This window comes from Carassius auratus, chromosome 44, assembly GCF_003368295.1.
Source record: "Carassius auratus strain Wakin chromosome 44, ASM336829v1, whole genome shotgun sequence".
Lineage (NCBI taxonomy): Eukaryota > Metazoa > Chordata > Actinopteri > Cypriniformes > Cyprinidae > Carassius > Carassius auratus.
In genome coordinates, this window is record NC_039286.1 from 5,024,977 (window position 1) to 5,041,262 (window position 16,286).

The 16,286-nt window shown below is 36.4% G+C and overlaps 1 protein-coding gene across 3 annotated transcripts; it reads right to left on the reverse strand.

Moving 5' to 3' along the window:
- Positions 1 to 2,470: 2,470 nt before the first annotated feature.
- Positions 2,471 to 5,246, reverse strand: LOC113062223 (dolichol-phosphate mannosyltransferase subunit 3). Of its 3 annotated transcripts, none has more exons than XM_026231924.1 (2): positions 5,167 to 5,246; positions 2,471 to 4,667 (listed from the first exon to the last, which is right to left on the reverse strand). In XM_026231924.1, the coding sequence occupies exon 2, from the start codon at positions 4,661 to 4,663 to the stop codon at positions 4,385 to 4,387; it is 279 nt and encodes a 92-aa protein (XP_026087709.1). In that variant the 5' UTR covers positions 4,664 to 4,667; positions 5,167 to 5,246; the 3' UTR covers positions 2,471 to 4,384. The 3 variants fall into 3 exon arrangements, with proteins under 3 accessions (XP_026087709.1, XP_026087710.1, XP_026087711.1); XM_026231925.1 differs by having other exon boundaries at positions 2,471 to 4,674; positions 5,167 to 5,232; XM_026231926.1 differs by having other exon boundaries at positions 2,471 to 4,675; positions 5,128 to 5,210.
- Between the last annotated feature and the right edge of the window lie 11,040 nt (positions 5,247 to 16,286).

Consider the following 16,286-nt stretch of genomic DNA (forward strand, 5'->3'; position numbering starts at 1 on the left):
ATTCGCTTGATTGAGAACAAGCAAATATATGTAGCCCCACACATGACGTGCAAGAAAAAAATAATAAATTATGTGCACAATTTTCTAATTTATTCTTGATTTAGAAATCATGTGCATGATTTAGCAAGTCGAGGGAACACTATTTTATCGGGCGCACAATTTATAAATCGAGGGAACAAAATAGTCAATTGTGAACACGATTTAGCCTACAATTTTTTCCGCCATCCCATACCTCCAGGCTCCGTACAAATACATTACTATATATTAAAAAAAAAAACTGTTGAATGGTTTATCTTATTTCAAGGACATAAAGCCAAACCCAGAGAAATACTGTGTCAGTCCAACAATATCAGAAATATGAATACATAAACCCTGTAATTATGATCAATCGAGCCATTTCAACAACAAAGACTGTCATGCAACTTCTCAGAATGGGGTCGGGGGCCGCTGAATCTACATTTTATCTCAGCTTGATGGACTGGGCATACATTCTTGTTCAGACAATGAAAATGTGATTGAATTTCAAGCTACGCTTGCCATAAATTTCAAAAGAAATCAACCACAAGACTACTTTTGAAAGCCCAGACCAAACTGCTGAGTTAGATTTTCCTACAGAGCCGCCGATCTCAGACATCTGTTCAACCATTCATTCTACAATTTAGAAAAACATCAAAACAAAGCAAAGGCTTTGATTAAGAGGTGAAAATAGGTCTCACAGAATCAGTCGAGCCAAAACTATAAACTATACCAAGTTTTTGATCGGCCAATTAGGGCTGCACAATTAATTGAATTTCTAATCGGATGCCACAATAACATAATCGTTCAAAGCAATAATTAATTGTTCAAAGTCCATTAATTTTATTCTGCATGCTTAAGATTAGTTTTTTTCTTTCTACTTGATATCTCAAGGTTTTTTGTTCCATTGTTTTAATTGTATAACATTATAATACCATTAATTTTTTACTTTAATTTAAAGAAGAAACCAATCCGGTGAATATTGGACATTCGAGGCTTAATATACTAAAAGCACTAAAAGTTTTTCAGTTCGAGTGTTTTCAGCTTGTTTTCAGGACATATTTTCTTCTTCTGCATACTCTTAGATGGTCTCTACTGGTTTCTCTTCTAATAAAGGCATATTTGGATAGTGATTTAAGGGTCACGGAGAAAGGAAGCTGGATTCATTGATACACACACCTTAGAACATGTTACTGAAACTGATATTCTTAAACAATAAGGTTGACATTCACTGACATACATACCTTCAGAGGAGGTCAAGTTTTCAGGCATTACTCTACACTTCCACTCATTTTTCCGTCTTTTTCACATTTCTATTTATTTTAACAAGGCTAGAGAAAGTTTGGCAGCTGGCACACCAGATAGGATTTCTCTTTGTTCATATGTTGGCAGCACACTACTCACACATTTTAGGTCATTCACATGCTTGGTGTGCTTGAAGTTTTACTGAATATCATTTCAAGTCAACAACATGCGATTAATATTGATGCTATTTACATTATTGATACACAATCCTGGTTTTATTATGTATGATTCACCACTGCATGTTATTCCAAAGGAAAAAATAATGTTTGTCTTTGTAATCTTTGTAATCAAAATGTAATAACTCACAAGTTTCCATTTTGCCTGACATAACTTTGGCTGTACATGCTACTGGAAAGTGTTAACAGATAGCAAAATAGCTGTAAATACTTAAACACTGAAAATATTAAAGAAAATGTTTTGTTTTAGGCAAATAAAAATATACTAACTATATACTTTACTATATTAAAAATATATACTAAATGTATATATATATTTTTAAAAAGTATTAATTTATATTTCTAAGTTATGTGTATTATTATTATTATTATTTTAAATCTTTTGTTCAATTTAACACCATTTTAGGATCAAATACAGTAACATTCATACATTTTTCTTCACAAGTGTCCCGATCAGTTTTTTGGGTCACTGTTGGTTTGAATTAGAACCATGTATTCAATCAAAATGAGGCACATACAGTTCATTCTCCCAACAATAACAGACCAGAACAAGTATCACATTGCATAACAGACAAATGTGAAGTATGGGGCATAAAGGTCTCTTGACGTACAGCAGCAGCATGACCTGTCTTATATTTCGCAAACTGTGGCGTCTCTAACCCCTGAAGGCAGTTGAAACAGGTCAACGGAGATATATGTGCTTGTGTTTAAGTCACGTTGTACAAAATGTTGCATTCAGTGATAATCAGTCTTTGTAAACCAACAGTCAAAATAACTTTTCACTAAGTTTACTAGCATCTAATAGCTGTTGAACTTGAACAATTTTCTTAATTTAAAGAAACAGTTCACCCAAAAATTGTACTCCCCCCTCATGTCGTACTAAATCTGTACTTTTATTCCACAAAGGATCACAAAAGGGAATATGAGCTTGTTTTTCACTTGTTTGCTTTAAACATGCACAGGCTGACAATGCCTACATTTCAGAGACATTTATTGATCACGATCAGAAAATTACCTTGGAACAGAAAGCAAAACCTGTAATTTTCTCTTTTTCGTCTCAATAATAGGTCATTGAATCAGATCATTGAATCTTTTAGTTCAAGCACAGATTTTTATATTCAAAACTGCAACAGAAATCATTTATTTAGTTTCTCAGCTGTTTAAACCGCATCTCAAAGCATAAATGTGGTGTTAATCGTTCTGTGATTTCAGTAGAGAAAATGCTGATGCTGTTCTCTCATACATATGCTGCTATTGGTTTGTGAAAAACAGGCCTTAAGTAACAACAGCCTGTAAGAGGCTGCAGGGGGTGACATCAGAGATTTGAACAGGAGCCAATCAGCAGTCGCAGAGGAAAACTGCAAACTTATCAAAAACCTACTTTTTTTCTTGTTCTCCAGACAGGTAGAGGCCTGTTCACAGGTGAAGGGGGAACCAAAAATTAAAGTTAAAACGAATGAGCTTTGCTTGCCAAGAACACCAGATTAATTCAGCACTATATACAGCGCCCGTGTGCACTTAGTGGCTTGGGGATTAGTGTTTTAAGAGCCAACACATGGACGTGGATCACATTTCAGAATTTATGTGCACAGAAGTGTTTTTTTTTTAGATCAGAATCTAAGGCAGAGTACAGCAGAGCAAGAATTGAACAACCGAGAATGAATCACTATGTATTGTGTATCAAACATTAATTTTCAAAATAATAAGCAATAAAAAAAAAGTCTTTTTCAACACGTTTGCTGGTTTTTCACATGATAGTGTTTAACCCCGGGGGCAAGTTGTCTGAAAGTAATCTGATCAGATTTGAGCTATTGAAATGAATCAAATCTTGAAAATGGGTTGCTCAAAAGAAAAAAATTCTGGAATCAAATTAGATCACAAAATATAGTCTTGGTTTTGATCTGGACCAAATCACCAGTGTGTGTTGTTCAAAACTCTTTAGTAAGATTCGGATAGCTTTGGTCCAAAAAAAAAAATAAATTCAGGATTATACTGATCCCAGCAGAAGGTTGGATTTCAGGAAGAAAAATCAAATAAAACTTTAAAACTGGTCCAAAAATACAAAAATGTTAATGTTAATATACATACACATTATATACAGTATATATATATAGAGAGAGAGAGAGAGATTAGACAGGTAGACATTATGCTACCTCTTAAGTCTTTCAGTAGCCTCCAGTAAAGTAAAAAAGAGATTTTGGTGTCATAAAATAAACCCCATACAGCTGTCAATAACAAACAAATATATATTTTTTAATTAAAAAAGCCCTATGTAGGACACTTCTGTTAAGAAGTGCTTTAAACTACTTGGATAACAAAAATTGCGTAGAACCCTTATTTAAGGGTTTACCCCTTATTAAAGTTTGTGAGCGTTAGCACAGTCCCATGGTTCATATTTAAATCAAAATTCTATTCCACATATTTTGATTTACTGAAACGCTGTCCTTGTGCAAGCACAAATCTACATTGTGGGTTTGTTTCTAAGTCTGACACAGAATTCTGACTCCGCTAAAAACAACTGGTTCAAAAAAAACATATTCATTCCCCGGCCAGTGCAAATACACACACTCTGGAGGTTGTACAGAAATAGCACTGCTCTACATTGACAATACGTGCATGTGCCTGACTGTAATGTTTTAAATAAGATGGTCATAATGCTGGAAATAGATCATTCACACGTGTGCAGGTGTTTACATTTCAAACTATTATTAATATCGTGTTGAAGAAAAGACTTGAACCAAGCTGGGACAGCTTTGAGCTGCAGCTCTTAGTGCATACAGTACAGACATCACAAAGTAGACAGAAACAATTAGACTATGTTTGCATTTGTAATATGAAAACAAAATACAAAACAGTTGATGCATGTGAGAAACAGTAAGATGTTATTCTCACATCTTCAGTCCTTTCTTCTTCAAGTCCTCTTTGGCTTCTTTTATTTGTGATTGCAACTCTTTGGCTGCGTCCTCACAGTCATTAAACGTGGCCACACGGTAGCCAACAGTTGTCAGTGAATAACACCCAAACGCCACCAGCAGATACACAGGGATTGGCCACGCCAGCTCTCTATACTGAGGAGGCAACTGCAAATCAAGGAGGTCAAAGGTAACGAGTCCCCATGCCATGCTGATCAGCGACACACCAAGAAGCCACTCCAGGAGCTTGGTCATTGTGCTGAAGGAGAAAATTATAATTAAAGAATCCATCTGTGAGGATACATATGTTTCTATGTTAGGTATGTGTGTTTGTATTTATATATTTACATATTATATATGTATGTGTGTACGTGTATGTACATTATATATATATAGGCTACGTATGTATAAATAATCACATTATCAAGAAACAATTTAATGAAATTCATTCGATTAAAAGCGACAAATAAAATTTTTACAGCTGGTGCTTGAGACAGGTCACACCGGATGATAAAGAAATTATAAATACTACAGAAAAATAATGGTCAATACAGCTGTTGTTTAAAATTAGCAATGATCCTCACTCTTATTGAACAGCTAAGTTAGCACAAATGCTAATGATTACAGGTGTTCACAATGAAATCTGACAACCAGCGCTAAACGGAGCCAATATTTCATCTTAGCAACAATAATCAGCTCCTAAATATCACATACGCACAATAAAAATGCACTGATAATACAGAAATAAACTCTCTCACTTGCTACTCGAAAGCCAGCTCACCACTATCGGAATAACGACGCACTTTGATGACGTGAGATGCCGAGAAGCATTATGGAACATGCAGTGTATAAGTCTTCAGAGTCCTGTACTACAAAAAGTAATATAGGTCTAAATTCGATCTGTTTCAGTATATATATATATATATATATTTTTTGTTTGTTTGTTAATTATAATCTAACAAAAATATGTATTTTTAATTATTCATTTAATTATTTATGCTTTGCCTTTCCATTAAAATATCTTTAAACAAAGCCAAGTGGGATTCAGTCATTTATCTATAATGCTGGCAGGAAATGAAATGCATGCTCTGTATCAGTCTGAAGCTGTTTTTGTTTCTCCGTGTCTTGTGGATGCCACGGGTGACATCCGACCATTCAGCACAGAGAACAGAAGCGAGTCCAGGGGCCTGTATACCATGATGATAGCTGAACAAATTCAGAGTTACAGGATTAGTTTTGAGTTGACAAAACCAAACCTCTCCAATCAAGCTTTGTTGGTCCCATGATGCTGATCATTAACTTTCTTTGTCAGCTCAGGTTTTGATCCTGAGTTTGTGGAACGCATAAACATGAATGTGTGACATCACTGGCGAACAGCCAATCACGAGCCTTGCAACACAAAGCAAGTTTGATTTACTTCTCGCGAGAGACCCAGCAAGATTCAAAACTTAAGGTTAAAGGTTGTGCTAAAGGTTAAGAGATTGAAGAATATGACAAATTTAAATGTCATACGAAAAATGGAGGACAAATAAAATAAATATTCTTGCTCTGTCAGTGCAGTGATAAGTGGAGTGTAAGTTACTATTGCAATGAATTATTCTAAAAGCCAAGCCACATGGTACCTAAAACCCAGGATTGGTGCAAACTAACCTGGAACTTGCCTGGCTAGCCAGCTAAAGCGGCTTCATGGTACAGGCCCCATGACCCATCACACCTCCTCACCAGCCGAACAGATATAAACATGACTCACAGACAGCACCGAGGCTCCTGAAGCCATCACCCTCACAGCAAACGTGAGGTTATTCTTGGTGATGTTTACACTTGTCAGCGAGTGTCTCTTTCAAGACTGCAAGTGGTTGTAAAGAAATGTAGCTAAGTAGGGCATTTGTGTGGTGGTGGTTTGGCAGCTTTTTAGACGACTGTTTTGTTCAGCACTACCTTCTTTAATATTACCAGATATTTAAGAGCATAGATGTCCATACAAATGGAAATAATGAGGAAGAAAATCATGCAAAATACATCTATTTGTATCAAAGACATCTATTCGTAGCTCTGCCCAGATGTACGTAATCCACTCAGCTTATCTATCTATCTATCTATCTATCTATCTATCTATCTATCTATCTATCTATCTATCTATCTATCTATCTATCTATCTGTCTATCTATCTATCTGTCTATCTGTCTGTCTGTCTGTCTGTCTGTCTATATCAGCACAGAATGTCTGTGATTCTTCTCGTAATCTGTGTGATTCTTTGCTGCTCGGGCGTTTGCGTAGGAGTATGTGTTCAGTGAGCAGAACGTACACGAAGTGCAGTGGGAAAAAAGCAAGTTGGCCGTTCACAGTGTCTGATACTGCCAGTCCCCGGCTCTCCAGCTCAGGAAACCTGTGATCCAGCAGAGAGCAGTTGGCAGACATTACAGAACAGGCTGCATGAGACGGAGGGGGGATGGAGGGTGTGAGGAGAACAGCGCAGAGAGAATTTAAAGAATGAGATGAGAAGATGAAGGTCGGGCTTGGGGCAGGGACACATTCTGCTGTGGCATCAGGTTGTAAAACTTTTTTGTTGTTGTCTTTGCTTTTAGAATGTGGATGCTGCTTTGGTGAAATGACAGAGAGAAAGTGGAGAAATAGTGACCGCTGGCAGCTGAATGAGAGGAGGGGCTGCTGCGTTTGGTGAGGAGCACTACAGGTGCAGACTGGTCAGCCATTGACCTAAATGGTGCATTAAATCCAGATGCTTAAATAGCTTACATGCTTAAACCCTGGTCCCCTGCCACCACCCAGCGAGAAGAGATCTGCACTCTGAGTCTGACTGTGTGTGTTTGGGTAGGTTTACTTAACAACACTTTGGTTCAAAATTATCCCCATATGTGCACTAAATTGGACAAAGACATTTTAAGGGCATCCAAGGACATCCACAATTGGAAAAAAAACTGTTAAAAGATAAAGTACATAGCAAATACGTACATATATACAGGGTATTTTTTAAACGCTTGAAAGACAACTTTAATGCTCAAGGTTGCATATATTTAATACAGTGAAACTATAATATTGTAAAATATTATCACAATTTAAAATAACTATTTGACTATATTTTAATGTAATTTATTCCTGTGATGACAAAGCTGAATTTTCAGCATCATTCCTCCAGTCTTCAGTGTCACACGATCCTTCAGAAATCATTCTTGTATGCCGATTTGGAGCTCAAAATAACTTTCTAATTATTATCAATGTTGTAAACAGTTGTGGGGCTTAATATTTTGTGTTTCAAGATGAATAGAAAGTAAAAAATAAAAAATAAAAAAAATAACTTTATTCAGGGTGTAAGACTGCACTGTGGACAATCCATGGCTCCAGTGCGAGCCTCTAGCATGGGGCAGACAAAATATGATTTAAAGGGAACAATTGCAGATAAGTGTGTTTATGAGAGAGAGCGAGAGAGAGAGAGAAAGGGAGGGAGGGAGACAATAGCGCCTGACTCAAAAAACCAGGAACCCTCTGTTTCCTGTGCCTGAAATCTCAGTCTCAGTCTACTCTTTTTCACACACACACACACACTCAAACAGTTCATACAGTGACATTATGTTTTGTTGTACAAATTGCATGAAGGAATAACATTATCTATCAAAAGGCAATGTAAATGCATCATAGGAGCAGGTGTATTGTACTTAGGATTAGAGATTTGAACACACCTAAACCCTAAGAATTCAAGTCAATGTGATTTATTTTCCTTTGCAATAACATGCACTGATGAATCATTTACAAGAAGACTAGGAACTTGCATTAAGAAAGTAAACAAGGCCCATTTTGATTTAATGTTGACTTTAAACTTCTGTGTCTAGTTTGTTGCACACCATTTGAGCTGCATGGGTGATGCCACAGATTGTGCGGATAGAAAAGCACACCTCTGCAACTAAGCAATTATAACAATATTAATATTGTTACTCGGTGCATTATTAATTGTGTGAAGAAAAATCCCATAGACTAACAAAGACTCAAGAAATCATCCATAACACCCCAGCAACTGCATAGCAACATGCTCAGAACTCCATACATTTTCTTTCAAAATGTGAAAATCAAATTTGTGACACTTATTACATTTGGCCAGCGCTACATTTTTTTTTATCTTTTAACTGATCTAACATATGTACACCACACAGATGTGATTTTGATGGAATGTATCTACACTATTCAGAGTCGACCTGGCTGGATCTGCCCTCATTTTCCAGTATCTGTGTATGTTGGAGGAATAGTCCCATTATTCTTGTCTTTAGTATGAAAACCATTCCTCAGATAGGCTCAGTCCTGGCCAAATCCTGACACAGACGGTCGAGATGTCTTAGAAGTGTGTTTTCGGTCCGAGCTTTGATCTCCTATGCAGTGGGTTTTTAGACATTTTGTTGATAGTTTTTCATACAAGTCAAACGCTTCATTAATGAAGACAACTGAGCAAGGGACAGCTGGACTCATAAATATTCAGAGTATGGGGGAAATATAAACAGCATAAATTCTAACCTGACATCATGCGCCTAAACACAAAGTCAGAAGGTGTAAGCGAGTCTAAGCAAGGGATTTGTGCCCTTCCTGTCAAAGTCCACCTGTTTCTGCTTCTGCCGTGGAAAAAGACCAGAGAGACAAAAAGGTTGGAAAGAAAGACATATGGAAACAGGAATGTGCTCTCTCAATCCCCATAACAGCAGTCCAATGGACTATTTTAGAATCCCACCATGCATCTGTTTCTGGACAATTACAATATTTCTGCATCATAAGCAAAATATTTCCATATTATGAATTTTTTCCTCTTCGTCTTAAAAAAATACTTTTATTCAGTAAGGATGCATTCAGATGATCAAAAGTGACGGTGAAGAAAATGTTGCAAAAGATTTACTAAGAAATACTACCCTGTTCAACTTTACGACTGACTTACCATCAACATCTGTACATAAATAATTCATCGGTCTCAGCAATATTTCAATATTTTTTTTCCCTGCTCTTTGAACTATTTAAAAACATCCCTTTTATGAAGGCTTCATTTTACCGAGCTGTGTTCAGTTTCTAAGAGTATAACGGTTTTGAGAAAAACTGCATGTTTTGGTTTTTCCATTAAAAATAGTTGGAGCTCTTGTAATGCCTCAGTTTGTGTTTTGAACTGAGATGACATTGAATTGATGAACTATAAACATATATAAATGTTTGGTGCAAATGTTTGTGTATAAGAAGCCTCACGCAGTGCATTGTTTCATACTGGGATAAATACTGCATTCAGGGACTTTCGGAGACTTTTATTGTTCTTATTGTTTGTTTTCGGTGAAACTGAGGTCAATCACTGCGTTAGAGACAGTATAATGGCATATCCATCCAGGGATACGGCATCTATAGGTTTGGTATCAAAATACAGTTTAGTAGCTTACTAAAGATCAGTGACTTTGCATACTGTGTACTATATTGTAAACTATTGTCAGTGCATAAGTGCTACATGAGCTTAAATCATACTGCTATAGTTCAAAAACTGGTGTACTTGAACCAGTCAGATGACAGTATGAAACTCTTTTGTGTATTTCAAGCACTGAAGAGCCCTCGAAACTCTTTGAAGTCACAAATGTTTTAAATCTGCGTCATTCGGCACTTACCAACACGTCTATGAAAGCCTATGTTTGCATACTTGATCTCTCTAGGAGTCCCAGAGTGTCACTTGAGCATGTAAAATGCCCCAGAGAGCAGTATTTTATTGTTATTGAATATAATTCGATATGACAGCATGTCTATTGAGAGCTCTTTTCGTCTGGTTATTTCAGGCAGAACGAACAAAACTACAGCCTTCCTATATGACATACATTGGGACAGGAAACGCTCGGGGCTTGTATATTCCTTTTAAAAGGAACATCTCATTCTCAGATGATAGGCCAATCATCTGATTTCATTACTGTGTGAGTTTCATGCCAGGTCTCTGTTCCCTCTCAAAACTCATGCCATGTCTGTGTGGTCCAGGGTTATGAAGCCTGCTCTTATAAAACAATAAACTAGACACTGTCATGTTTATTTTAGCAAGGACAATTCTGGCCTGTCCCCTTGTTTTGATTGGCATGAGCTCTCGCCATCCCAGAAAGTGACATTAAAATGGAAAAGTTAGGAAAATACGTTCAACAGAAGTGAAAAGGAATGAAAAGAAAAATCTTTTGCCATAAACTATTCAGAAAAATATGCTAGTCTGGAATTTTTCAATGTGTGTTGGGTGGCATTTGTCCATTAAAAAAAAAACAATTATTATTTTACGTTTTCATACTTTATTTTTTAATTTGTTTAGTTTTCATTATTAATTTTATTATTACTTATATAATGCGTGTGTGTGTGTGTGTGTATATGAAAATATTATGAATATTAAATATGTAACATAAAAACACTTGAATGTGTACAGACGTATCCCTCATCAACTATATTTACAGTTAGCTTGCTCTCGTTACCAAACCCAAAGTGACAGCATGCATCAATATACAGTGTACCAAAAACCCATTTAGCCTGGCCTCCTTTTCATGCCCTTTTAAATACAGCTATTGACATCATAGTTAATTGGCACATGCTGGGTGGACCGTTATTTCTAGCGTCAGTTTGTGCACGGGACCGTAACAGACATCAGTTTTAATGAGCTAATGTAGGACGGACCATTGTGACCTCCAAAGGACTTCACCAATGCTTGACTTTGAGACCGGAAGAAAACTGGCACAAAGGAGACCTTTTTCAAATCTGTTGAGAAACAGACTTACTGTCGTGATGGGATCTGATTGGTTAGCAGTGTTTTGGTGCTGTGACCCAGTGTTGAACCGCATGGTCACTGAAATGCCCTCCGATAAACTGGTTAAAAACAAACGGTATAGCAAGCATTAATTATGGCAAAGTGATATAAAACATTTAATAAATGAAGCCGTGTTGCGTCTTTAGCAGTGAGGCCAGGCTCTGTAAACAGCACTGAGTGTGAATTTAAACTAGCTGTTCATCCCTTCAGGACAAAAGCGTCTGTGTGTGGTATGAAAGATGGAAAAGGTCAGTGGAGTTGAACTATACATTCTCTGTCATATTAAAATGGAGTAGTTTGCCAAAAAAATGAAACCTTCCTGTCATTCCAAATCTGTAAAAAAAAAAAAAAAAAAAGTATTTGCTTAGTTCACCCTGTAGATGTTTGACCCTAGAGTTGTATTGACTTTCTAGGCTTCTCTACTTCCCTCCTTCTTGCATCTGTCAACCTTTGGCCTTTAACCCTACAGGAGTGTCAAGGAGGAGAAACGAAGCATGTGTTGCCTGTGAAACAGATACCATCACTATTTTCTCTCTCTCTCTTTCATATATTCTCTCCTATATAAAGGTCAACTGTTCTGACCTCTTCAGCTTCATCTTATCCCTGTCTCCATCTCCTGATGTTTATCTGTCTCCCTCTCTGTCCTTTCGTTCTTCTCTCCTGGACCACATGCCCATTTGACACTCTGCCCTCACTGTTTACTTGTTTATCTCTTTTTGTCACATCTCTTTTGGTCTTTCTGTCCCTGATTCACTCTGTCTCTTCGTGACCATTCATTATAGTGATGTATGCACAGCTGTTCTTGAAGGCGCAGGCTAAAAAGAAAACATGCGTTTTCCCTGCAAACCCCCTGTTGACAATGTCTCGCCTCGCCTTTTCTCTTTTCGTGGGCTCTGGAACTTTTACAGCCACGGTGTGTTTGACAAGTGTTCAGAATAAGTAAGATAAGTAGAAAATGTTAAAAAATAATAACTCTCACTCCAGCATGTTTCACACTGACCCATTTGCCTAGAGAATATTTTAAAAGCATTCTTAATACTTATTTAGCACAAAAATAATTATAAATGCAATAATTATTTAGATATTATTTGTATTTATATTAAAAAATATGATATATTATAATGTATGTATTTTTTAATTTATTTTATTAATAAATGTTATATTATAATTAATTAATGCATTTAGCAGACACTTTTATCCAAAGCACCTTACAGTGCATTCACGCCAACAGTTTTTACCTAACATTTGTTCCCTGGGAATCGAACCCACAACCTTAATTTTTACCTAAAAATTACACAAACACACATATATTTCTTATCATAAAATCAGTTCCTATATGCAGTTTTGAACAGATGATCACCAGTGAATAATTCCTGTTATTTTACACCATGGGAACAGCATTAACCTGCTCACAGTGAATTATGGGCTCACATTAGACGTCTGTCTGCGGTTACACCTTTACTCCATCAGCAACTACAATCTGCCATGTTTAACACTCTACGAAACGACTGTCCAACAAAGCACATAAAATACAGGTAAATAGCAATAAAAATAAGGATATAAATGATATAATGTCTCTAGATTGATGTATCTGTCTCAACAGGTTTCTCTCAATGTATTGTTGTGAATAGGTTAACATTCAGTTGTTTAACTCCGTGCTGTATAACTCGTGAAGGTTTATTAGGGAACCAAGCTAAAAATAAAACAGATGCAGAGCTAAAACATAACTTCAAAACTTGATGCTTCCAGATGTGATCCAAGACGAAATGGAAATCTTGAGCAGATGCTGGTCATGCTCCATAGGGATGCATTATACTGTATATTTGAGATGATGTAAAAACTTGCTTTTGCCAGAGTCTACCTTAGACGGTCCATCAAAGGGGTGGCTGGCAGAACTGAAAGCAAGAATCACATATTCCCATTAAATCTGGTTTTGTTTGCTATTCTCACTAGTAAAGTTGATCAGCATTCCGATGCTGGACTGTGCTTCACTTGGAATAAATAATTTATAAACACTGATTCATTGTTGTGATATTCACATTCAACATCTTGTGAAATGAAAAGCTGTTTGAAATAAACAAATCCAAATTTCAAACCATTGCTTCCAACTAAATAAGTCCTCTAGCCATAATATTGCTTTGCATATAGTTAAAAAGTCATGTCATCTAAATCAGGAGAGAAATGTGCACAGTGAAAAGTGAAAAAAAAGTAACAGTTCTATACAAATTTGTTGGTGGATTTTGATATGAGTGGACAACAGGGGATGGACTTGATGGAACATGTGATTTGATGGACTGGAGTCATTACTTGTGTATTATTGTGATGTTTCTATCAGGCTGTTTGGACTTTCATTCTGATGGCATCCATTCACTGCAGACGATCCATTGGTGAGCAAGTGATGGAATGCTAAATTTATCCAAATCTGCTCTGATAAATCTCATCTTGGATGGCGGGTGAGTAAACTTTCAGCAAACTTAATTTTTTTTTTGGTGGACTTTAAGGAAACTTTCTTAATTGCAATGCAATTTATAGCCAAATTCTTTCAACTGATGAATATACAATTTTAAATGTGCTTACCCTTGTGAAACAAAAATATATTGCAATATATTGTAAAATATCATGTAATATATTAGGCATATATTCTTATATATATTTAAATTTTTCCAATATATTGCAATATATTAAAAGCGGCAATCATTTGTATATTTTGCAATATATTATATAATATATGTATAATCAATATATTTTTAAATGCATTCAAATATATTAAATATTAGAAAATAAAAAGGGAAAATAATATATTACAATATATCACAATATATTTTAAGAAATATATTGGTAAATATATTTTTCTTTCGTAAGGGTATTTATGGTAACTTATTTTTAGACAAAGAAAAACAATCTCACCCAGACCAGGAGACTTCAAATCAATGATTAATGCTTCATATTATGCTTCGGTTAAACCCTGCAGCTTTTTATTAACATTCATGCTGTATCCAGACTTGCATAACTCATTTTCAGATGTCTAAAATGACTAATTCAGAGGAGAGAACACCTGGAAAGTGCGACACTCCTGTACTGGACTCCATTCATATTATATGATCCAACATTGATGAATGGGTCACTTACGATGCAGAACCAAACAGGTGCTCTTTGAAAATGAGTTTCATATGATGTGCTGTCTGGCCAATTCACCAGCAATTAGTTGCTCAGCTGTTATTCTAATATTAGTGTAAAATGAAATGGTTTTGCACAGGATGGAGCGGGGTGGATTACATTAGCACATAGTCAGGCCGAACACAAAATGTGGTACAAGTTTCTATCGAGGTTGGACACAGTATTGCTCAGACTGCGGAAAACCTGCCTAGACAATGATCCTAAAAAGCTTCTATTTATCTGTGGGGATTTACTAATAGTAGGACAGATGGGACTGCTGTGAGGGGAGGGTGAAGAGTTGAAACAGTTAAACGTGGCCGATCCCTCCACACCAGTGCTGCTGTCCGGCACACGAGAGGGTCCATATGGACACAGGAGAGTATTAGTGTAACGTTCATCTATACAGAGGGGGAAGGGAGTCAGGCAACAGCTTTACCTCTCATCTTCTTAACATGTAATGAAACGGGGTGATTTGGATCATGTAGGATGAGGATCTTGCTGAAATTAATAGGAATGCACTTTGCTAATGCATTCCTTCCAGTAGTTATTGTGCCAAAAATGGCTTATGTTTGTTGCTAGAGGCTTAAAAATATGAAAACACCCAGATTTCCTGTTAAAGGGAATTTGGTGTCAAAAAGTGTGCTGCAGGAAAGGTTTTCAGTTGGGAAAATTTTACTTTAGTGAATATTTCTAAATATTCTGTTTCTGTATAGAGAACAAGTCTTGGCTACAAACAATAATTGGAAAATTCTCAGCATTATTTCACAGTAAAGAAAGATTTTGTGACAACATGCCCCTATAGTTTTAAAGCAAGACAGTTTAGGTTAAAAAAAAAAAGTTTATTTGAACTTTAGACCTTTATAGTCACTATAATTCAGAATCTCCTTACTTTTATTAAGAAGCAAACAAGTACCACAACTCTTTAACAAAGCTATTTTGTATATAGCATACATAGTTTTAATTACAGCCAGGGATAGTTTTCACAATTTTACAACTGTTTTTTGAAGTCAGTTTCTGTGTGGACAAAAACCTTAAAGTCTTGGCTATAAAAATACAAATTTTGCCCGAGGATAAAAGATGCATGTAATTTAACAGACACTGAGATTTTCTGACAACATGCCCCAATCATTTTAGTAGAGTTTTGAACTAAAGGTGTTTAAAAATAGCAATATACAAAACAATTTCAAGTTAAAAACACATTTGACTTTGACTGAGATTTATATTTTTCCAGTAAAACAATCCCCGGTTTCCCTGTTTGCTTATAGAATCAACCAAATATATCCAGCAGTTTAGATCCTTGCTATTACTTTTACCAAATAACTTTTGTGCTAAGTGAAAAGTTTGACAGCTCTCTGATATTACTTTTTTGTAAAAAGCATTTTTAGATACATCTGCAAGCTCCACGAAACTCAATCCTACCATTAGTCAATAGACATTGCGGCGAATAAAATCAAAATATGAGCGTGCAGTGGTCAGTTGAAAGTCTTTACCCTACAATAACGGAGTATTACCACCGTCTAGCCCTCCCTTCTAGTCTAGTCAGCGAGAGGCTTGACGCAGATGGCAACAACCAGGGTAGACCTACAACAGCTGGTATAGGTCTAAGCTCATAACAAAATGGATCAACAGGCACAGCTATACGACAAGCCACCGAGACTACGGATGGACGCTTTATGGATATTATTAGTCTGTGGGGCTTCTTATTAAACACAAATCAACGAAGGTTAAGCAGCTGCAAAGCTTCTGAGGTATTTAAAAATCCCCCCTGACTATTTCCCCCTGACTGTGCAGAAGACTTCCTGGTGTGGATTAGAGGCTGCAGCTTCATGTGGTGTTGTGGCTACATACCTTCAGTCAGTCAAAACCCAATCTGATGCGAAGTTTTCCTTCTCCCCGGGCTGAGAATCGCCAAAAGCCAAATGGATGACG